The 22,749-nt window shown below is 40.8% G+C and overlaps 2 protein-coding genes across 3 annotated transcripts in view; one reads left to right on the top strand and one right to left on the bottom strand.

Moving 5' to 3' along the window:
• The window catches only part of LOC134086228 (NACHT, LRR and PYD domains-containing protein 12-like), a gene marked incomplete in the record, with an annotated part of 983,201 nt that extends 973,714 nt beyond the window's left edge, over window positions 1-9,487 (bottom strand). Inside the window, 8 exon segments of the mRNA XM_062540011.1 lie at window positions 815-953; window positions 1,145-1,318; window positions 2,472-2,645; window positions 3,054-3,224; window positions 4,571-6,167; window positions 6,472-6,804; window positions 7,084-7,382; window positions 9,420-9,487. Of these exon segments, the coding sequence (XP_062395995.1) occupies window positions 815-953; window positions 1,145-1,318; window positions 2,472-2,645; window positions 3,054-3,224; window positions 4,571-6,167; window positions 6,472-6,804; window positions 7,084-7,336 (2,841 nt within the window).
• Window positions 9,488-11,073: 1,586 nt separating this feature from the next.
• On the top strand, window positions 11,074-22,748 carry LOC134086292 (NLR family CARD domain-containing protein 3-like). Of its 2 annotated transcripts, none has more exons than XM_062540017.1 (10): window positions 11,074-11,143; window positions 13,090-13,134; window positions 13,282-13,578; window positions 14,363-15,959; window positions 16,718-16,894; window positions 17,072-17,245; window positions 18,115-18,288; window positions 19,242-19,415; window positions 20,898-20,944; window positions 21,157-22,748. In XM_062540017.1, the coding sequence occupies exons 2-10, from the start codon at window positions 13,107-13,109 to the stop codon at window positions 21,690-21,692; spliced, it is 3,204 nt and encodes a 1,067-aa protein (XP_062396001.1). In that variant the 5' UTR covers window positions 11,074-11,143; window positions 13,090-13,106; the 3' UTR covers window positions 21,693-22,748. The 2 variants fall into 2 exon arrangements, with proteins under 2 accessions (XP_062396001.1, XP_062396000.1); XM_062540016.1 differs by having other exon boundaries at window positions 18,115-18,300.
• The last annotated feature ends 1 nt before the right edge of the window (window position 22,749 follows it).

Raw genomic sequence — 22,749 nt, 5'->3', positions numbered from 1 at the left:
GCTCCTGTTACCCAGATGTTCCACAGAAAGATTTAGGAGGTCGTCAATCAGATCGGCAATAAGAACGGCTGACTAATGCTGCTGTGTAGCACCTGACTGTCTCTGTCTTTGAGCAGTCAGCATTCATTGTATTGTCATTATTCTGACACTGTATTATTTTAGCCACTTTTACTGCTGTATTGACAGATTGCTGTAGCATCATGGCACTTTGCAAGGGTTAACATGGTTGGTTTTTGAACATTGCATTTTGGACCAACACTTTCCTCACCATATCAGTGATGTGGTGACTATTGCACTCTTTCAGTGTCTATGCCTGGCGTATTATAAGTATTCATTGTACAGTATATGTATGTTGTACATCGTATTGTCTTTGTCTTGCTGCTGCCCTGTTGCTGTATGCGGTCCCATGGTAGCAAATTAGTTGCCCTTTGGGGATTAATAAAGTGAATCTAGTCATCCAAAAATATGAGACTGCCTTCCAAACACTGACTTAGAAACTCAGTTGTCAAACACAGTTGTCATAGCGTATGCATGTCAGTAAATCAATGTCCTTATCAGTAAATTCAGCTGGGAAACATACAGTAAGAACATGTATCTCCATTAATGGTCCAGGGTAAGATGGTGCTCTTAGGGAAATTACTTTTACCTTCATAATAAATCTCCATTCCCATCCCCCGAGCCTTGCCGTCAGCAACTGTCAGTGTCCCAAGAACCACCACTACACTCATTTTTTGGATGTGTGTCATCTAAGATTAAAATGTTAAACATCAACCACTCACCCCAAAGTCTCTAGTTTACAGCTGGGATCATTCAATCTGTCTGTGAGCTCGCTGACACCTGAGTCTTCAGGGTGATTGTAGCTCAGATCCAGCTGTTTCAGGTAGGAGGGGTTTGATTTGAGGGCAGAGGACAAGAGAGAACAGCCCTCATGTGTGATCATACAACCTGAGAGCCTATAAAACAGGAGTTGACCTCATTATATGAAAATATATAAATATGCAAATTCAGTCATTTTTATATGTAAAGACAAAATGGATGGAGGATTTCAGCTTGTGGATGAAAAAAGTGTCACCCATAGGCTTCTCTTGCTGAAACAAAATCAGGTCGTAAAATAATATATTGCATTGCATTCCTTATAACTGACCTGAGTGTCTCTAGCTTGCATTGGGGATCTCTTAGTCCCACACAGAGCAGCTCCACTCCTTCATCCTGCAGGTCATTGCCACTCATGTCCAGCTCTCTTAGACAGGAAGGTGTCCTTTGCAGCACTGATGCCATGACTTTACAGCTTGTTTTGGTGAGCTTGCAGTGATTCAGCCTGTTTAGAAAATGTAGTTGATTCACACATTTGACACCATTGTGCACTCCATGAATATACATATATGCATCTTTTTGCATAACACTCTCATATCCTCTCATTCAGCCCTATCATGTTGTGATGGTGTGATATGACACTGTTCTGCACTTCCATGAATACCTGTATGCACCTTTTTGCTTAGCACTTTCATATCCTCATAACCAGCCCTATGCTACTTATGTTAACTTGTGACTGTATGAATGTGTAAAGAATAAAACACAAAAATACAAAAAATGTTAATGCTATAGCATGTTGTCCTGTGCACAGGGGCTCATGGTCAGTTCTAAAGAGTTAAATTCCTCTTAACATGGACAATGATGTTTTATTCCTTCATGAACTGCACATGTTCTCATATGAATACAAGAGCTAACATGTACAGTATATACTGTAGGCCTACCCAGATAGCATATGAAAAGACATAACAGGATTTCAGATTGTGGATGGACAAATCTAGAGTCACATTGCTAAAAAAAATACTATGTTTTGGTTGCTACGTCTGCTGCCAATAAAAATGTGAGTGCAGTTCAGGGTGGGTAAAATAATATATTGCGTTACATGTCTTGTAACTGACACACAATTTCTGAAGAGTTGTTGTTGAATTTCACCTTTTGAACCTTTTTTACACTGTGTGCAACTGATTGGCTGTGGGTATTGGGTGACTGTGTGCTGAACAGTGGTATGGCAGCAGGTACTGTAGCTTGACCAGACCTAACTGAGAGCTGATGTTCAGTGTGGAGAGTAAAGGGCACTGGGGGGAGATTGTTACAGTGTGTGAGTGGGTCTCCCTCCCTGTTCCCCAGTGTTGTATGTACGTAGGCCACGTCCCCCTGAATCCACTCACTGGTTTGCTGTTGACGCACCTGTAGCTGATGATTAAATCATCTATCTATCTATCTATCTATCTACAGTATCTATCTATCTATCTATCTATCTACTGTATCTATCTGACTGTCTGTCTGTCTGTCTGTCTCTGTCTGTTCAAACATGTAACAAATTATTTATTTTTGTGGAAGAAAAAAACAAAGAGAATCACAGTCATTAGCCAATGTCACATGTAATACTTGCTAAATGGTTGGGTAAAATAATATTTTGCATTGCATGTCTTATAACTGACCTCAGTGTCTCCAGCTTGCATTGTGGTTCTCTTAGTCCCACACAGAGCAGCTTCACTCCTTCATCCTGCAGGTCATTGCCACTCATGTCTAGTTGTCTCAGATGGGATGGTGTCCTTTGCAGCACTGGTGCCATAACTTGACAGCTTGTTTGAGAGAGCTTGCAGTGATTCAGCCTGTTTAGAAAACACATTTTATGAACACATTTGATATTATTCTGCCCTTCCATGAATGGTTGTTTCTGCAACTATGGGCACTTTAGAAATGATTGCCTGTGAGTATGGGGTGTGCTGGACAGTGTTATGGCAGCAGGTACTGTAGATTGATCAGACCTAACTGAGAGCTGATGTTCAGTGAGGAGAGTAACTGGGGGAGATTGTTACGGTGTGTGATTGTTTTGTTGCCACTATGAATCTGTGTTGGTTGCTACATCTGCTAATAATGATTGTCAGCTAGGGCAGGGACTGGAAAATTGAGTGCAGTTGGAATAGTGTGATCTGGATCTCATCACAGGGTCTTCCCTCCCTCCCCTCATCTATCTATCTATCTATCTATCTAATTTGAAATACCAAGGATATACCCACCAAACTATTCTTGAGACTTTGACTACAGGAAGCATTCGACGGAGCCCTTCCTCTGATCTCAGGTATTTCTTCAGATCAAACTCCTCCAAGTCCTCTGTTGACGTCAGCAGTATATAAGCCAGAGCTGAACACTGGGCTGGAGTCAGGATCTTCTCCTCATCTGCTGAGTACCTGGGTAACAGAATAGACAAACACAATCGTCATACTATTTCTGACAAATCTACAATCATCACAAATTAACTTTATTTCGCAACAAATCCCTCTCTACAATGAAGCAATACAAATGTTGAGCCATGAACATGTTAAATACATTTCAAGTAAAGTTATTATATGTTTTTACCAGGGAAGTCGTTTTTGAATCATCAGATTAATATTCAGGTGTTTATAAACATACCAGCCATACAGAATATGCTGTATTGTAAAATGGGAAAAACATTTCACAGTACAACATTGCTGACTATATCCCCAGACACCTCCTCTTTGTGCTTTGCACGCTGCCATATTTCTATTCTTTTTAATTTGAATTTTAATTTAATTTGACGTGGACATTAATGCTAACTTGGGTGCCAATGGAACTCTAGCCCCACCCACAACATTTGAGGTCGGGAAGTTTGGTCTGGCATTTCTCCGTTGTGGTGCTACTGTGCTAGATACATTACAGCTTGGACCAATCAAATTGTCAGGGCAGGCTATTTACGATGATGGACGGATGAGCAAGAGTTGCATCGTCTATGACGTCATCTGAGAGCAGAGCACACCATTTTGTTTGCAACAGAAACGCTGTGCCTATTATTTCCATGCAGTTTGGCCTTTCATGTACATGAAAAAAAGATCACATGGTTATTTCTGAAAACTTAGGCCAACATGGATACATGTGGGAAAACTCTGGTTTCACTTTCATCAGGGTAAAACAGCATGTTTGCATGTTTGTTCCCTTTTGGTTGAAATGTCTGTTTGCTCGTTGGGTTTGCGACACCCTTCCCCAGCTGGTCATTGTATGTTTGTGGTAGCCTATAGTTTAAAGGAATCATTTTTAAAAATGAAGGAAGGGAAATGTTTCCCAAATAGTCTACCCTGCTACAGTACATACGATATGTCATTGTGTTAGATTTTGCTATCGGGTGTACAAGATACTGACTGCTAAATTACATTCTTAAAAAGACCAAAATATATGAGCTATAGGCTATTTCATTGCTCTGTTTGTTTAGGTCTATCCAATGAGCGCAAATGTTTATAACAATATCAGTGGTATTAAATGGTTCCAAGAGTGTACATATTGTTAATGTGGATAATATGAACATTGTGGGTAATATGAACATTCATGAATTGTCTAGATCATGATTAACAGAGTACTGTGCCAGCATGCGAAGCAGCCTTGCAAGAAGGTTCAAATGTAAAGCAGGTACTGTTGCTAGCATATCTCATAATGTGCCAGGGATTGAGATACAGTGTAAGTGGCTGAATAGCCTAGGCCACATTCAGGGCTTAATTAAGTGCAGAATATATCTATTAATTACCTGTTAATCTGATCAACCATTGACTTGTCTCCAAGCTCATTCAAACAGTGGAAGAGGTTGATGGTCCGTTCTGATGAGATGTCTTTCTTCCTGATCTTCTCTTTGATGTATTCAACTGTTTGGTGGATGCTCTCTTCACTGACGCATAAATGTGGCAGCAGCACATGCAAAGAGGAGTGGTTTCCAGGTTTCAACATTGGAGCCAGGCCGAAGAGGAAACGCACAAAAAGATCCCATTTTCCATTCTTGCTGTCCAGGGCCTTTTCTACAGCAAATCTGAAAAGGTCAAACATGGACGGGTTGAATCGCCAGATGATCTTCTCCTTCATTGTCTTGACTAGGGGGTTCCTGTTCCTTTGAACTTTTTCATTAAGAACATAAAGAGCTGCCAAGAATTCCTGCACACTTAGGTGCACGAAGCTAAACATGTTCACTCCAGTTTTTGCACTCTCAACGGTGAATATCTGTGTACAAACTCCAGTCTGCAATGTTACAACATTTGCATCAATATCACACTTTAGCAGGTCCTCCTCATAGAATATCAATCTGCCTTGCTCAAGATGCTCGAAAGCGAATTTTCCAAGCAGAACCAGGAACTGCCCCTTTTTTTCAGCTCTCATCTTCTCATGAAAGTATTTGTCATTCATTATTTTTATCTGAGAGACACTGTAAAGTGCATACATTTCCGTCAAAGTTTTGGTTGGTTCATTTGTGTTTTCGCCTTTCAGTATTTCATTTTGCACACTCGTTATGATACGGCAGAATACTGGTATGTGGCACATGATGTGGATGCTCCTGTTATTCTTTACATAATCAATGATTCTCTTGGCATTTTCTGGTTTCTTAATATTCTTCTGAAAGAACTCCATTTTCTGATCATTATTGAATCCTTGCACCTCTGTCAACAGGTTGAAACACTCCTCTGGGATCAGACTGGCTGCTGCTGGTCTGGTTGTAACCCAGATGAGTGCAGAGGACAGAAGCATACCTTTTATTAGACTTGTTATGAGAATTTCCACTGTTGATTCTTTGACAGGTTCAGAGATCCACTTCTTAAAGTCCAGATTGAGTGTGTTTTCATCAAAACCGTCAAAGATGAAGAGAATTTTGCTTTCAAAAAATTCAGGGAAATCTTTCAAACCTTTGACGTCTGGGTAGAATGACAGAAGAAGATCAAAGAGACTGTGCTTTTCTCCTTTCTTCAAGTTCAGCTCTCGAAATAAAAGAACAAAGATAAAGTCTATGTCTTGATTGTTTTTTTCTTCAACCCAGTCCATTACAAACTTCTGCACAGCAACAGTTTTCCCCACACCAGCAATTCCTAAAGTCAAAACTCTTCCAGACTTGGTTGTGAATATGTTTGCCAGCTTGACTTTTTCGTCTTCAAAGCATGGTCTAGCCCCAATCTGTCTCATGTCAATTGTTGCCACTTCGTGTTCATTGCTGACTCCTCCAGTGCGGCCCTTTATGATGTAAAGTTCACTGTACGTGTCTTGTACACTGTACTTTTCACCATCTTGATGTACAGTAGAAAACTTGCTCAGATGGTTCTGAAGCTTCAGTTTAAGTGATGTTTTTATAACTGTCTTTGCAGCATCTTTGTGAAGACAACACAAATCAAATGTAATAAGCTGAGATTGGGAAATGCTTGTTGTTTATATATTGCATATGATACCTTCATCTGAAGAGGCCATTTTAATTATTTCGATTTCAAAGAGAACTGCAAAATGTTGACTTTTGAATGAGGATTACTGTCCCTTACGTAATTGGTAAATGTAACAACCGGATATGACAGAAGAACTGGCCAAAATATGCAGCATGAATTGGTACTATAATAACAAATTGATAGTTGATATACAACAGGACACAGTGGTGATGCAGCTGACATATAAGGTCCTTACCTCCTACTTGCTGTGGCTCAGGCACTGCTGGGCTCGCTGCTGAACACTGAAGATCCTCCACCAGAGGAGGGTCATGAGACCTCTCTGGGGCCACGGTGCCTTTATTCTCCAGCATGGTTCTGAGAACATGGTTCTGTTCTTGGGCCGTTGTTTTGCTCTGTACCTGTTCCATCTGAAGATGAGAGTGGACACCGTCATGCTCCGGGACGATCAGTGGCACTTCTCCTCCACTAAAGGCTGCAGCTTGCTCCATCCCCCCAGAGTATGCTGCAGCATCCACATTAGTCCCTCCACCTCCTCCAGCCAGACCTGGAGAACATTGCTCACCTCCCACTAAGAGACGGAGAGATGGAAGGATAGGGAACGAAAGAAGCAGGAGAGAGAGCGGACAAAGACATGCAAAGAGAGATGATGGTAGGAGAGAGTAAGAGAGGGAAATGTAGTGAGATGAAAGGAAGGACAAAAGGAAAGGGACCAAAAGAAAAGATAATAATGACCAATGAGATAGTAAACAGAGGAAGGAAAGAGAGAAACAAACAATAAATACATTGATTTCTTTCCAAATGCACGAAAGGGAGCTTTTGCTTCATAGACTGTAAGCTATGCACTTACATTTTGCCAGATCCTTCTCCAAGTCCATGGCCAGCTGGTTGAACGCCATCTTCTGCAAGATGGTCACCATGACGCCCCCAGCTCCCATGCTGTTCCTCTGCACCATCAAGTCCACGGTGTCGTATCTGTCTGCCTCCTCCAGCCTTCCCCATGGGATTCCTGCATCCCGGAGATGGTGCTTAAACCTCTTGAAATCGTCCTTTGAGAGGTTGTCCAGGGTGTTCCTCAGCGATTCCATCACAGCTGTGGTCATTGTGGTGTCCAGATCATATTTGTTGTGAAATCACCAGCCAGGTATACTATTATTTAGAAAGAGAACAAAAGTATAAATTACATGTAACTTGATCTGATCTGAAATAGTCATGCTGTTCAAAAGCAATAAAATACCAGTGTGTGAGACCGAGCTCAAACTTTCGGTTCAAACGGCCCTCCTCTCCACTCTGACTTCAGACTAACAGCCCTGTCAGTGAACCCTACTGGCATGCACTTACAGTATATGTAAGAGTTATGCATAGGTTTAGTCTACAAACACCTGTGATTTTTTTTCAGATTTTTTTGGAGACTTTCCGCCACTAGGTGATTTGACACAAAATGGATAAAGAAAGGGTCATTCCAAGCATAAAATAATGTTTTATGTCTGAATGAATCAATGCAAATTCAGAATAGCTGAAAACGTAATTAACTGAATTAGTTACGCCTGTGTTGTGCAATAGTTTCATGTCAAAGCTGCCCATTAGTGACTGGAACCTATGTGATGCCACCTCACAGGTCACAATATCTCTGCAATGCCTCAAAAACCACAGACCAAATTTTCAGGAGATGTCAATGACAGTACAGGCTAGCTTTAGGGAAAAAATGAAGAAATTTAAAATATAGGTTTTTTTGCTATTCAATTTTTAATATTATAATCCCTGATAACTCAGCTACCTTTCATTTTGGGTATTGTATGCCATTTATGTAAAAGATAGAGCTAGGAAAGAGCTTTCAAACGACATAAGAACCATTTCTGTGTGACTTACAGTAAAGGAGATACAATAAGTCAAATGTATAGTCCCCACCCCAATTTATGCAAACTTTCTTAGTCTGAATCTCCCTTAATATTGATGCAAGAAACATGCAAATTCATTTCTGAGGCTTTCTCATATGACTGAATCAGCATACCAAGTTTCGTTAAAATCCGTTCCGATGAGGTCCGAAAGTGTGTTTGACACGGAATGACCCTTATTGTGACAAATGTGACACTAAATGCCACAACTGACACGGTCAGAAAAACCGTGGAACTTAGTCCTCACATCTCATGCCACACATCATCTAATAAGTCACGTTCTTAACCAAAATTAAACTCCTTACAGTGACATGCACCTAATTAAACTACATATCATCTAGGGTCTACAGTGTACTAAGAAATGTCACACTAAATTACATCCTGATATCAATAATAAAATGAGAAAACATCAGAATTCAATAACATACAACATTTCAAATGAATTAACATATCTTAACAGACGCCTATCTGGCGGCTACAGCTACAGTGCCACATCCGGGTCCGACCCGGGTCACTTCCTGATCCCAACTCATCTCTCTCCCGCTTGCTTCCTTTTTACTGTCCAGGATAAAGCCCCCAAAATATTCTTTAAAAAGCAAAGTACATCAAAAGTGCATAGAGTAAAAGTACAGTGTAAGTACATTTGTCTCCTTTTGTGTGCACTGTAATGCTGCCCAACTACAGGGCTCTGTGTGTCTCATTCTAGGGTGAATAGGACGAGCCTATTTTATTCCGTCACAAAACTCGCTTGGCCACATTGCATCACTACTCTGTCACAGTAGCATCAGACACACCTTGAAGCGGTCTAGCGAGGACTGACTGTCACGACAAGTAGACCAAAGGTAGACTATAATATAGGTGTGGCACTAAACATGACATGTACTAAGTCACTGAGCATTTAGCATCAACCTATACAGTTTATTGTTAATTGCTAAAATAAATCCTAAAAAATAAAACTAAAATAGTATAACATTACAGTCTAACAAAGAGGGGGGGAATACAGTCTAAGAGAGAGAGGGAGACACACTCATAGTTGAGCCAGCTTCAGATATGACGGCATTTAGTCTTTCAGTGTTACTGGCTAATGCTGATATGTGCAATAGGTTATAACCTAGGTCTACAAACTGGAAATGTTCAAGTAGCCTCTCCAAAAAAAAACAATCGAAAAACGAGACAAGTTTACGCACACATTTTGTCCAAGCTAATAAATAGCAGGACAATAAAAAGCAGTAACCAATCAACAGAACATGACCTGTGTACAAAACGTTGAATACTTGGGGAAATTACTTACAGCAGTTCAGTTTTTCAAGGTGGCTTCATATTTTCATCAGGATGAACTACAGGCTACAGTTGATATGCTGCTTTCCAGCCGTGCACAGATTGTTCTTAACACAAATTCCGTAGGCTATCACCAGCCCTCAAGACGTCAGCAGCTAAACCAGAAAATCCACATTTGTTACTCTGTCGATGTTACCGTCTGGTACATTTTAGTAACTTGATAGCCTGGGTGTTCCCATGCTGCCTTACACACAATTTGATTCACGCTGCTAAGGCAGCCTGGAAACTACCGGTCTAATTTTTGCCTCAGATAGGGGACCAATCACATAACAGGGGGAGAGACGATGATGAGCTAGACGCATTTGATAGACATCCGAGGCGGCTGTGGGCTGTGGGCGGATCTGGGCATTTTTTCCAAATACGAGAAAATGAACGTTTGGTTACCAGACCACGTCTCATTGAGAAGTGGTGGCGCTAGCCAGTCTAGTAACTTGGTACAGACTGGCTACTCCATGGCAATCACATGACTTTACTTCATCACTCTTTTCCTTCTTCTAAAGAGAGGTTAGCTCAGATTGATGTGTATTAAAACACCATTTGCCTTATCCATCCAGGCCAGCGGTCATATGTAAACCAAGAGGAGGCTACGGGGTACACTGACTATATCATTTAAGGGATAATCCGGAGTGAAATGCACTTTAGATCAATTTTTCGGACTATTGGGAGTACATACGTTGAGTTGACACCAAAATCATGTCATTCGGATGTATTTTGAGAAAGTTTGAGCTCACCGTTTTTAGCCAAAACTCGTTAGCCTGGAAGTGACGCGGGCATGTCTTTCGCCGCTACAAAACGCTATTTTTATACCTCTTCTACTGTTCCAAACAACACTACACTTACGTGGTAGTGAGTAGAGGGTCCCTAAAGCCAAACCGAAGTATCCCCACGTCTTTATGTGGTCGGATAGAGAGTCCAGAATAAATTTAATCGAGTCAGTACCACACAGCTATCCTACAGTTTGTGTAGGCTACCCCACAGTCTTGTTTTGGTTAGCAGCTGTGTGAATAAGGTGAATGTCCTTGTTCATGTAGCCTACTATGAAACAAACAAAAAAAACCTCTCAATCCATCTTGCGTTAAAATGAGAAATTAGTCATTTTTCCAGAGTTCAAAAAAACTTTCCTAAAACTTGTAGGAATCCATTTTTGGAAATACATTTGTTAGTCTCTGGATATGGGGAAAATGCATGAGTTCAACTCTGTTATGGACTGGAAGCTAATGAGGGAAACAGGTATGTGGCTGAATCCACACACATACACGGATGAATGCGTGCACGCGCGCACACACACACACACACACCGCCCAGAATCTGCCTCTCTCTGGGTCACGGCTGATTGATGAGAGATCACTTCTCATAAAAGTCAGTAACAACATAACAATATCGGCACTTTTAAGGCTACAGTACATAACCATCACAACATGCAGTGTATTGGTGAAGATTGAAATAGACACTGAGAGGGTTTATGTAACAGCACAGAGTATTGTTGAAAACGCTCACACAAAACTGGGTAGAGTCAAAACCACAGCCTTCCTGTTTCTCTACGCCTCGCCTACTGCTGTCACTTCCTGTACAAGAGACTTGCGCCACATTTAATGCCATTTCAAGAAGCTGCTCTTACACAGTCATTTGCTCTCCCTTGTTCTCAGCTGAGGAGGGACATTCTGTCTGGACACTGAGGTAAGGTGGACCACCACGCCCTACATGGTGATGAGTGTGGGCTCATAGAGATGTTGTGTTGTGTTGTGTTGGATGATTTACACATTTCAGCAAGTCTGTAACATACCGCTCTGTGTGCTCCTCTAGATTACAGTATGTGCCTGCCTTTTACATAGAGACTGCATCCAGCAAAGCTAATGTAAATTGTTTTTTTTTTTTGCAACTCTCCATTTGCGACAAATAGAATTGTTGATGTAACCTGCTTACTGTCATCTCAATAATGTGAAATGTATTCCCTCAGTTATGCTCATGTAATTAGACTTTACCAAGTTACTTGTCAGAATAGTGAACGTGGCACTGCTGATACCTGCGGTGGGATTTTTCAGTAAACTTGGCCAACGTGCAAAAATATACGCAAACATCTTTGCCACGTCTTTGTCTTTTTCGCTAAACAATTTCATTAATGCAACTTTGTGTGTGTGTGGTGTGTGTGTGTGTGTGTGTGTGTGTGTGTGTGTGTGTGTGTGTGTGAGTGTGTGAGTGTGTGAGTGTGTGTGTGTGTGTGTGTGTGTGTGTGTGTGTGTGTGTGTGTGTGTGTGTGTGTCACTCTCTGAATGCCTGCTTCCCCTGTTTCAACAGAGGAAGTCCAATGATTTCTACATCTAACGCATATGCAAACATTGAGCAGGATTGTTCTGCTTTGTAACCAGAGCAGTGAGCCTAGTACACAGTATAACTAGGTGTACCGCAAAGCGGTACAAAATATGACCGCCGCTCAGTCCTGCACATTCTCTCCGCAAAAATAAATCACACTTGTCAATGTTGTTTCCATCTCCTACTCCATCCCCTGTTATGGTGTACCAGACAATTAATACCCTGAAAGGAGATCTATAGGAAAAGAAGTAAAATCCCCTGCAGGATATTTGAGGCACTGCAACATATTCCTCAGAGGAAATTAAGCATACACTGCTGTGTTGAGTCAACACACATATCCCTCAACAGTTTGGAGTCTCAGACAAACTTCTCTGTTTTGCCATATGTTGCTGACTTGGTGTTTTCCAGGGACGTCACTAGGATTGAGAGACGGGGGGCTTAGCCCCCGGGTTGTAGGTAATGCATAGAGCATGCCGAAAAATCACACCTGAAAAGAGCTTCAATTAATAACAGGGACACCTCATTAGTTGTCACTCTCGCAATATTGCTGATTTTTTTTTTTTAATTATAACAACAGTCTGCGGGGACTGATATTGTAGGCCTATCTCGGCAGTGTGTAAAATGTCATACATTATTCATTATGTACAGAGAGTCTGGCCACTTTCCATTGCCAAGCGTGAACTACTTTGAAAGCGGATACTCTGTTGATGTTTAAAACTACTGGATCTGCCCAGAGCCACTCAGATCTACCATAACCAATTGCTAACGTTTGGTCGTGACGTAACATGCTCAAACTAGCGCACAACCTCAACGTCATCGTTCTCAGATGTTAGCTGAATGGAACCTGCACATTTTTGTGTTGAGAAAACCTATGAATATACTGCAGACCCAGACTCTCTGTATGTTATGATGAATGTACAAGAGCATGGTAGGACCAGGCTAGCGATTAACTGCTATTACATTACAAAATTTCAGCCCGAAGTTACCATGATACCATGTAGAAATTTGCGGCAATTTCAAAACTTGAGAATAACTCAGGAACGGCTTTCTGAACAGGGGAATGCTTTATATGCCCTTTCAGTAGCCCAATATCTGCTGTTTATTCTGATATATGGTTTGCCATGCATTGACTGAAGCGTTTGTGATATGCCACCGAGAGTGGAGATGGACGAAGCGCTGTGTGTGCCAGAATGGAAATATGATGAGATTTTATTCTCATAATGTTATTTAGATGTTATGTACTGTACTAACAACATTCATTTTCTTGCTAATCATTTATCACGGCCTAACAACCATTCCTGGTGTTTTCACAGCCTTAAATATCACAGCTATGGCCAGTTTTCCATCAGAAAAGCAGGGTATGTATTCATCAATGTCCAATGTCTATGATCATTTACAGAGTAAGCTACAGTACCAGTCCTTTCAGACTGTACTCATACATGGAGAGGACATAATCAAAGAAATTGCATACTTTTTTTTCTTACATTATTTTTTTTCTAAATCAGGCCCAGAGTTCTTCAGGAAACACAAGGGGGAGCTAGAGATGCGTCTTGGTGTCCTTGCACCTCTTCTGATCTACCTGGAGTGTTGCAGTGTCCTCTCTCCTCTAGAGAGGGAACAGGTGCAGAGCAAACCAACCGCCCAAGAACAGAACCATGTTCTCATCACCATGCTGGAGAAGAAAGGAGCTGGGGCCCAAGATAAGTTTTATGAGGCTCTGAAATCTCATGACCCTCTTCTGCTGGAGGATCTTCAGTGTTCAGCAGCGAGCCCAGCAGTGCCTGAGCCACAGCAAGGAGGAGGTAATGTCCCTTCATCACTCTGACAACTGTGTCCAGTGACATATCATCAATCAGTTTATTAACCCTATCGAGGGTTGAGAACCAAAGGGGCGTAAGTGACATTTCACCAACTTTACAGGAGAGCCCAAACAAATCTAACTGCTTCTATATGTTCACAGTTAAAGACCTTTGGATTTTGTTCAATAACTTTGTATTGATAAATATTTTACTTCTATTATTTTGTCAGCTAGAAAGAGCTCATCAAGAGCTTCCAGGTGATATATACTGTATAACTCAATTTGGACCAAAATGTCACTTACACCCCTTTGGTTCTCAGCCCTCGCTATGTACCCTAGGCTGTTTTAATACCAATCCATGTCACATATTTTGGATCATTCTCAGCTAAGTAAATGAAATGGACTTATTTTATAAACAGCAAACCTCATTCACTCATCACTAAGTTCTCCTTCATCAATCAAATAAACAAGATAAAATCATGTCTCAAAGGAAAACTCCAGAAATCCGAGTACTGCCGGTGCAAGAAAAAAAAACAAACAAACAAAAAAACAGCCAACAGCTAGAGTTGCTGGGTAGTCACAGAGCTACAGTACACTCTGGATGATTTCAAAAATGACCCCAGAGTGTATACTGTAGCTGCTGGTTGTTTTCAGTACTCGGTGACCATTGACCAATGTGAAAAATTGTCAGAATTCTCCTTTACTCTAAGATGAAGGTTTCATATGCAGTAAACAACAATTATTTCCTCATCTCACCAATGTTGTTTTTATTTGTCTTCTGATGTCAGATGTTGCACAGACTGTTACAAAATCATCACTAAAACAGAAGCTTCAGATCCATCTCAAAAACAAGTTTTCTACTGTACACCAAGATTCTAAAAAGTGCAATGTACAAGACATGTACACCGATCTTTACATCGTAAAGGGCCGCACTGGAGGAGTCAGTGCTGAACACGAAGTGGCATCAATTGACATGAGACAAATTGGGGCAAGACCAAGCTCTGTAGATGAACAAGTCAAGCTGGAAAACATATTCCCAGCCAACTCTGCCATAAAAGTTTTGACTTTGGGAATTGCTGGTGTGGGGAAAACTGTTGCAGTGCAAAAGTTTGTCATGGACTGGACTGAGGAAAAGTCAAATCAAGACATAGACTTTGTTTTTGTTCTTTTATTTCGAGAGCTGAACTTGAAGAAAGAAGAACAGCACAGCCTTTTGGGTCTTCTTCTGTTACTCTACCCTGGTCTCAAAGATCTGGAATCACTCTGCTTGTGTGAGTGCAAAATTCTCTTTGTCTTTGACGGTTTGGATGAGAGCAGATTCCAGCTGGACTTTAATGAGTGGATCTCTGAGCCTGACAAAGAAACATCGCCGGACATTCTCATAACAAGTCTCATTAAAGGCATGCTTCTGCCCTCGGCACTCGTCTGGGTTACAACAAGACCAGCAGCAGCCAATCTGATTCCAGAGGAGTGCTTCAACTTGTTGACAGAGGTGCGAGGATTCAATGACGACCAGATAATCGAGTTCTTTCAGAAGAACATCAGGAGTCCAGAAAAGTCCAAGAGGCTAACAGATCAAATCACAAAGAATAGAAGCCTTCACATCATGTGTCACATACCAGTGTTTTGCCACATCATAACGAGTGTGCAAGATGAAATATTGAGGAATGAGAGCAAAGGAGAAGGGGCCAAAACTTTAACAGAAATGTACACACTATATAGTGTCTCTCAGATCAAAAGAATGAACGACAAATATTTGGACAAGAAGATGAGTGCAGAAGAAAAAGGCCACTTTCTCATTAAGCTTGGGAAACTGGCATTCAAACATCTGGAGAAAGGCACACTGATATTCTATGAGAAGGATTTAACAAAGTGTAGAATTGATGTTGCTTCTGGAGCATTGAGGGCTGGAGTTTGTACACAGATCTTCAACGTGGCAAGTGCTACAACTGGAGAGAAGATATTCAGTTTTGTGCACTTGAGCATACAGGAATTCTTGGCAGCTCTTTATGTCGTGAAGAAAACTACAACTCACTGGACCTGTCCCCTTGATAAGACACTGAAGGAAAAGATCAGATGGCTATTCAAGAACTCCAGGTTTGACCTATACAGATTCGCTGTGGACAAGGCCCTGCAGAGCCAGAATGGACATTTGGATCTTTTCCTGCGCTTCCTTGTTGGACTGGCTCCAATGTCGGAGCCTAATGTTCGTTCCCCGCTGGATGTTATACTGCCACATCTACATGTCAGAGAAAAGAGCATCGACAAAACAGTCCAATACATCAAAGAGAAGATCAAGGAAGACATCTCATCAGAACGGACTATCAACCTCTTCCACTGTTTAAACGAGCTTGGAGACAACACACTGGTTGATGAAATCAACAGGTAACTAATATAAATAATTACCTAGACAAATAATGGCAACAATAACATGAATGCATCCCCAAAATTGTGTACTTTCTTCTAACTATTTGATCATACTCCACTCTCTTCCATTTATACAAGTGCTGAGTTTGGAAAAATATACTGTAGGTGCATGAGAATAATCAGGCACGCAAAAGTATTGTCACTTATTCTACAACATAGGCTACAAAACCCATATATAGACAACATCAGTGGGCTATATTTTTTTCCCAACCAATCCTATCCACAGATACTGTAGTAGGCCTAATAAAGAATTTCAATGCATGACCAACATAAATCAATCAAGGCAGAGAAATCAATTATCAAAACGTATGGTGTTGTCGGTTAATGCATCCAGCAGCATGTATCTCTTTTTGCACATCTTTCAAATTAATAATGCCAAACGATGCCATGTTCTTTCAATGCCATGAACAGGCTCAATGTGAATTATGTATCCTCATGGTACTGACTGATCACTTCAAAATATCAAGTTGTGGAAAGAATAGCAGTCAGCAGTAGGCCTAATTCTATTCACAGCATGCGCAATTGTTACTCTTGTACTGTATGCATGGTTGTTCTGAAATATGATTTAAAGTTGAGAGATACAAAGCAAAATAATGTTAACTTTGACTTGTCTTAACGTGTTCTTGAACTTCTTGACATTTCTTGGTTCTTGAATTATCAGACATACTGTAGTGGGAATGTTGTGTTGTGTTAAGATTGTTTCTAATTTCTTACAGGTACATAAACTCAGCAGGCGAGGAGAAGAATCTGACTCCAGCCCAGTGTTCAGCTCTGGCTTATATGCTACTGATGTCAACTGAGAACTTGGAGGACTTTGATCTGAAGAAATATCTTAGATCAGATGAAGGGCTCCACAGAATGCTTCCAGTAGTGAAAGTCTCAAGCAGAGTTTGGTGGGTAAAGCCTTGGCATTTCAGATTACCATGATTAAAAAAAAACCTTCTGAAGTACTGGCTGAGAGAGATGGCAATATTTCAACAGCTTATTTCAGCGTGTATGAGACTGAATAGACATGTTTCAGTTATGTGTACAACTGTGACATAATGATGCGTAATCTTCGTTTTAAACAGCCTAAATTGGTGTAACCTCTCCAAAGTGAGTGGTCAGCTATTGGCATCAGTGGTGCAAAGGACACCTTCCCATCTGAGAGAACTGGACATGCGTGGCAATGACCTGCAGGATGAAGGGGTGGAGCTGCTCTGTGCAGGACTAAGAGATCCACAATGCAAGCTGGAGACACTGAGGTCAGTTGTAATGTAATATATTATTTTACCCACCCATTTTATGGTCAGTGGTTATGGTGCAAGTCATATATGTGGCATTGGCCAATGATCAGGTTATTATACTGTAGATAGATAGATACAATAGATAGATAGAACATAGCACCAACCAATTAATTATCAACATAGTTGGTGATTAATGTAACAGTCAATTAAGCATTGCAGCCATATAGGTTGAATAACAATTTTCACACATCACGGCTTATCATTTACAGATTATTACTGTGTGTTTTAAAATACACATTTCTTAAGGAAATGTATCGTAAAAAATTTAAGATGTAAGACTATTTGTACATCTCTTAAATATCATCTTAAATGAAGGGTAATTAAGGAAGGAATGTATAGTATGCCACAAACCTACTGTAGCCTAGTTTCAAAGTTAAGATAACCGGGAGTGCCTGAAGGCATGACTTTTCCTCTTAGCAACGGTTGCCACTTGTAAACAAAACTCTACCGTAGGCTATGATCGTGTTTAGTGTACGAATGGTGCAGGGCATTCTTATCTAAGTTCTTAAGTGGGAAAACAAATAAGTTCCTAAGATATATGACAATTCTTAAGAAAATATTGGTGAATTGCATTTCTACCTCGTGCACAAGCAGACATGAAGCTGACCTAAGCTTTGCTTGAAGAATATTGCTGAGCTTTTATGCTACTGTATATCCTTATGATACATACACAGTAGCCTACATCCAGTTATTCTGCAAAGGCAGGCTAAACCGAGGCTGTATTGTGGACGGAATGTTAACATTAACGATTGTTTTTGGGTTTGGTTGGTAAACTTTTAAGCATTATTGTTTCCTTTTTTTATTGTTATTTATTTTTTTCTAAAAAGGCTAAATCACTGCAACCTCATCAAATCAAGCTGTAAAAGCATGGCATCAGTGCTGAAAAAGACACCTTCATATTTGAGAGAACTGGACATGAGTGACAATGACTTACAGGATGAAGGAGTGGAACAGCTCTGGGTGGGGCTAAGAGATCCCCAGTGCAAACTGGAGACACTGAGGTCAGTTACAAGGTGGATTTCCCTACTATAAGAAATGCATCATTACTCTATCCATCATGCAAGGGATAATGTAGGCTGGAATGTAGGCTGGAACGCTGGTCATTATCAGGAAAAAAGTACCGACAGGGCGTCTTGTTTTGCACTTATTTTCCTGATAATGACTAGCGTTTTATACATTATCCCGTTTATTATACAGCTACTTCATGGCAAAACAAGAAAATAAACTTAACATAATGTGCCTTTAGCAATGACTTGGTTACCGTTTCATGGCTTCCATTAACAAAAGAAATAGTTCACCAATGGAACTTGACAGTTTCAGGTGTTGCGTCTTGCGTGGCAACGTCTTAGCTGACTTTCGCTTTCAATGGAATTTCATTGCAGTAAGCAACAGACTTGTTGCAGAGTGATACTAAAGACCTAGCCTGACGAGCCAGACACCCACATCAAGATGTAGGGTCTGGGGACTCACCATAGCAGGGCTCAATCGGAGGGGTGGGATAAACGGTTGTATTTCAAAGCAGCAAATTAGCTAGGGGCGTCTATTTCTAGGCTATGCTAAAGACCTGTCTTACAAACACAAACTCTGTTACCATTGACAGTGGTCATTATTTTTTAAGAGGTCCTCTAGTTGAAAATAATGACCGGTAGAACACTGGGAAATCCCATTCAAGTCAATGAAACGTTCTACTTGCATTGTGAAGAGCCGTATAATAAATTGCAATAGTAGTCTTGCAGAACACAGGTGTGGAAGGTGGAGTCTGCTTTTTGACTGGTCAGCTGTTTCAGAGGAAGGTTTTGAGAACTGAAATCCTATATCTGTTATGTGTTTGAATACTAAAAATTACAGCATTTTCTGTTTGTCTATATAATGTTTGCAGTAGGCCTACTGAATTTGATTCACCTTTGATTGCACTTTCTTCCACTAATAATGAGGGCGAATATTGTTTTTATAGGCTATCTGGTTGTTTGATTACCCAGAAGGGCTGTTTATGCTTGTCCTCCTTCGTCATATCAAACCCCTCCTACCTGAAAGAGCTGGATCTCAGCTACAATCACCCAGGATACTCAGGTCTCAGAGAGCTCACAGACAGACTGAATGATCCAAGCTGTAAACTAGAGACATTCAGGTGAGTGTTTCGTAGTACATTTTAATCTGACATAGGCCCCTAGGTTGGCAGCGATGTGTTCATGTCGTAAAGGCTTTTCTCCCCCTCCTGGGAAGTTTGGGAAAAGCTATGACTCTAAAATAGTTGAGACCGTTGAATTAGTATAAACCAATCACATGCAAACAGAGGGGCAGTCGTGGCCTACAGGTAAGGGACTACTGGTTGGTGCAGCCGTGTTCTACTAGTTAGGGCTTCGAGCTTGTAACCGGAAGCATTGCTTCTTCAGTGGTCCTTTCTTCTCCAAACAGACCCTTTGAAGTGGAGTTTGAAAAGCACTGCATTCTGTGCTACACTCACTGTACATTTTATCGATCTAAAAAAGCAACAGAACTGTCTTTACGGAAATTAAAATGATAGTCAGTATTCACAAATCAATTGAAAATAAAATGAATAATATCCCCTTAGATAGACCCCTGAAGTTCGCCTACAAAAAAAATCAATTTTTGAGATTTTGCATTGGGTTTTTTTAATAGTCGCACCAGTTATACTGTCACGGGGACAAAGAAGTCTGAATGCAGATGTTTTGTACAACACATTTTTGTCTTCTGCCTTTGGGTGCCTCCTGTGATCTTCAGTGCGTTAAGACAGCAAACTTAGGCTGCATTTACACATGACCTGCTATCTTCATGTAAGAACATTTCACCCTCTTCGTTTTCAAAAACAACATTGTGCACACTTGTCAGTTTTCGTTGACACTAATCCTTGTATATGCCGTCAAGAGCATTGCCAAACCTGTAGGTTGTAGTGTAGCTACACGGGGACCCAGGTTCGAATCCGGCCTGCGGTCATATCCCGATCCCCCCCCATCTCTCTCTCCCACTTGTTTCCTGTCTACCTCTTCACTGTCCTATACTAATAAAGGCCAAAAAGAAATGGCAGCTTTGTAGGCAAACTTCAGAGATCTATACCCCTTCACGGTCCACGTCACAGAAAATGTCTAAATTGTCTTTTCAATTGTTTTGGGCATTTTGTTCCCTTTATTTTCTTCTGGATACACCAGAATGCTTTATTTACATGTTAAATCCATAAATTTACATTGCAAATATGTAACCTTTTTTAGTTTGCAGGACTGTAAATAGGCCTAAGCAATACACACACTGTGATACATTTGTATTTGTATCTTTCAGCCACTGTAAAATTAAGAATAAATAATAGCCTATTTGATATCTCGGTAGAAATAGCGATACACCGAATGATACATGTGAATGATGAGTACCAGCGCCTTTTTTCCTCCACTTAAAGCACTGGATACAGTAATATAAACAAGTTTTAGTTGCTAAAAAGATCAGTATTCCACTAGGCCTGGAATCTGTGAACATACACAGAAACACAAAGTTATGCTCACTGCAATGGGAGATTTGGTCCTCTAGAGACTACAGTAGAAAGCCTCCTGAAGGTTAAACACAACAAAATGACTTCAACTGTATTTCTTTCATTCTAAAGATATGACCTTGGAGGAGAGTACAGGATGAAACCAGGACTGAGAAAATGTGAGTGTTTTTATTGTTTTGGTTAAAAATAAGAAGTACATACAATTGGCTATGATCCTCAGGAAGAGCTTGTTGCTCGAAACGTTGCTTCAATAAATTATCACAGGGAGCTATACTGGTGTGCGGACTTTTTATCCTTTTTTATATTCTACACATGTCCTTTCCTTCTGATGAAGATGTTCTCTCCTCTCTCCTCTCCTCTTACTGTGCAGATGCCTGTGAGCTCACACTGGACCTAAACACAGCTCACAGACGTCTCTCTCTCTCCGAGGGGAACAGAAAGGCGATCTATTGGAGAGAGTGGCAGCCGTATCCTGACCACCCAGAGACGTTTAACTACTGGGAACAGGTGCTGTGTAGAGAGGGTCAGTCTGGACGCTGCTACTGGGAGGCCGAGTGGAGTGGCAACGGGGCTGGTATAGCAGTGGCTTACGAAAGCATCCAGAGGAAAGGGGGGATTGCTGAAAGTGGGTTTGGATGGAATGACAAGTCCTGGAGTCTGAGTTGCTTTGGTAACAGTTATTCTGCCCTGCACAATAATAAGAAGACTGCCATACCTGCCCCCTCCTCCCACTCCAGCAGAGTAGGAGTGTACCTGGACTGGCCAGCAGGCACTCTGTCCTTCTACAGCGTCTCCTCTAACGCACTCACCCACCTGCACACGTTCCACTCCACATTCACTGAGCCCCTCTTTCCTGGGTTTGGGGTTTGGTCTGACTCCTCAGTGGCCCTGTGCCAAATCACATGACCTGCTAACCCTGCTGGAGTCTTTAAGGTCAACGTCACACTGTTTAAACACAACTGTGCTTTAATGGAAAATATTCATAAATACACAAAACAACTTTGTGATGTTTTCATGAAAGATGTTTAGTGATTAATTTGGAATTATATAACATATGTCCAAATGGAGTAAAAATTAATAATTGTATTGTCAAAACCCAATTTGTATTCAAAACATGAACATAATGCTAGTAAATGTAATATTTTGAAATTGATTTAATTTTCTCTGACACATAAATGCTCCTCACTAAAAACTGTGCAGCTCTTCCGCCTTCACATAAACCATCTCAGAGCCGTCACAGAGAATTTTGGAGATCTCCAAAACGGTGCCCCTTGAGTGGATAAAGAACAGGACGTCGTCTTGGAGCGTCTTGGAGCAGCTGGACTGTTGGTTTTGTTAAATACAGCATCTATCTAAGGTGCTATATGTAAAAAATAAATCATACGACTGCAGCAGTGATTGTCAGTAACATAACAATTTGGGTTTTATTAAGTGATAGGCCTACCTTACACCTGCATTTGTTTGTAAGACAAGGATTCCCCTCACAGCTTCCTTATAACAAGAGGATTTAACGTGGCGCATGCCGTGTGCCGTGGGGACCAGTGGATCTATGATAAAAACCAAGCATGTCCCAATAAACATTATTGGATTTATTTAGGCTTTCAGAAAGAAATGAGAACTACATTTCATGTGAAAATCACCTTACCATGAACACACAAACCACTTCAGAAAACTCTGACACACAAGCTGCAAGTCATTGTTGTTGTGTAGTCAAGTCAAGTTAAAAAAAAATCTTTCCTAAAACGTAAAAACCTAAAAAGGTATCCATTTTTGGATTTTGTTCAACAGGAATGAACGGAAGAGTCCAGTACATATTGTCAAGTGAAGTTTATTTATATAGCGCATTTCATACACAGAGGTCATTCAATGTACTTTACATAAAAGCAAACATTAATAACAACAACAAAAGCATATTGGGTTACCAAATAAAAGCAAATTGTGTGAAAACCACAGGACAAACAAA

Source organism: Sardina pilchardus, chromosome 1 (assembly GCF_963854185.1).
Source record: "Sardina pilchardus chromosome 1, fSarPil1.1, whole genome shotgun sequence".
In the NCBI taxonomy this organism is placed as follows: domain Eukaryota; kingdom Metazoa; phylum Chordata; class Actinopteri; order Clupeiformes; family Clupeidae; genus Sardina; species Sardina pilchardus.
The sequence above is the reverse complement of the archived record's forward strand: the minus strand, read 5'-3'. Positions and strand labels throughout refer to the sequence as shown.

What these genes read in the sequence shown, in the direction of transcription:
- LOC134086292 (XM_062540016.1), top strand. Translation starts at nt 13,107, where the DNA reads ATGGCCAGTTTTCCATCAGAAAAGCAGG. An exon ending in TTTTCCATCAGAAAAGCAGG is followed by an intron (nt 13,135 to 13,281) that starts GTATGTATTCAT and finishes TTTCTAAATCAG; the next exon opens with GCCCAGAGTTCTTCAGGAAA. An exon ending in TGAGCCACAGCAAGGAGGAG is followed by an intron (nt 13,579 to 14,362) that starts GTAATGTCCCTT and finishes TTCTGATGTCAG; the next exon opens with ATGTTGCACAGACTGTTACA.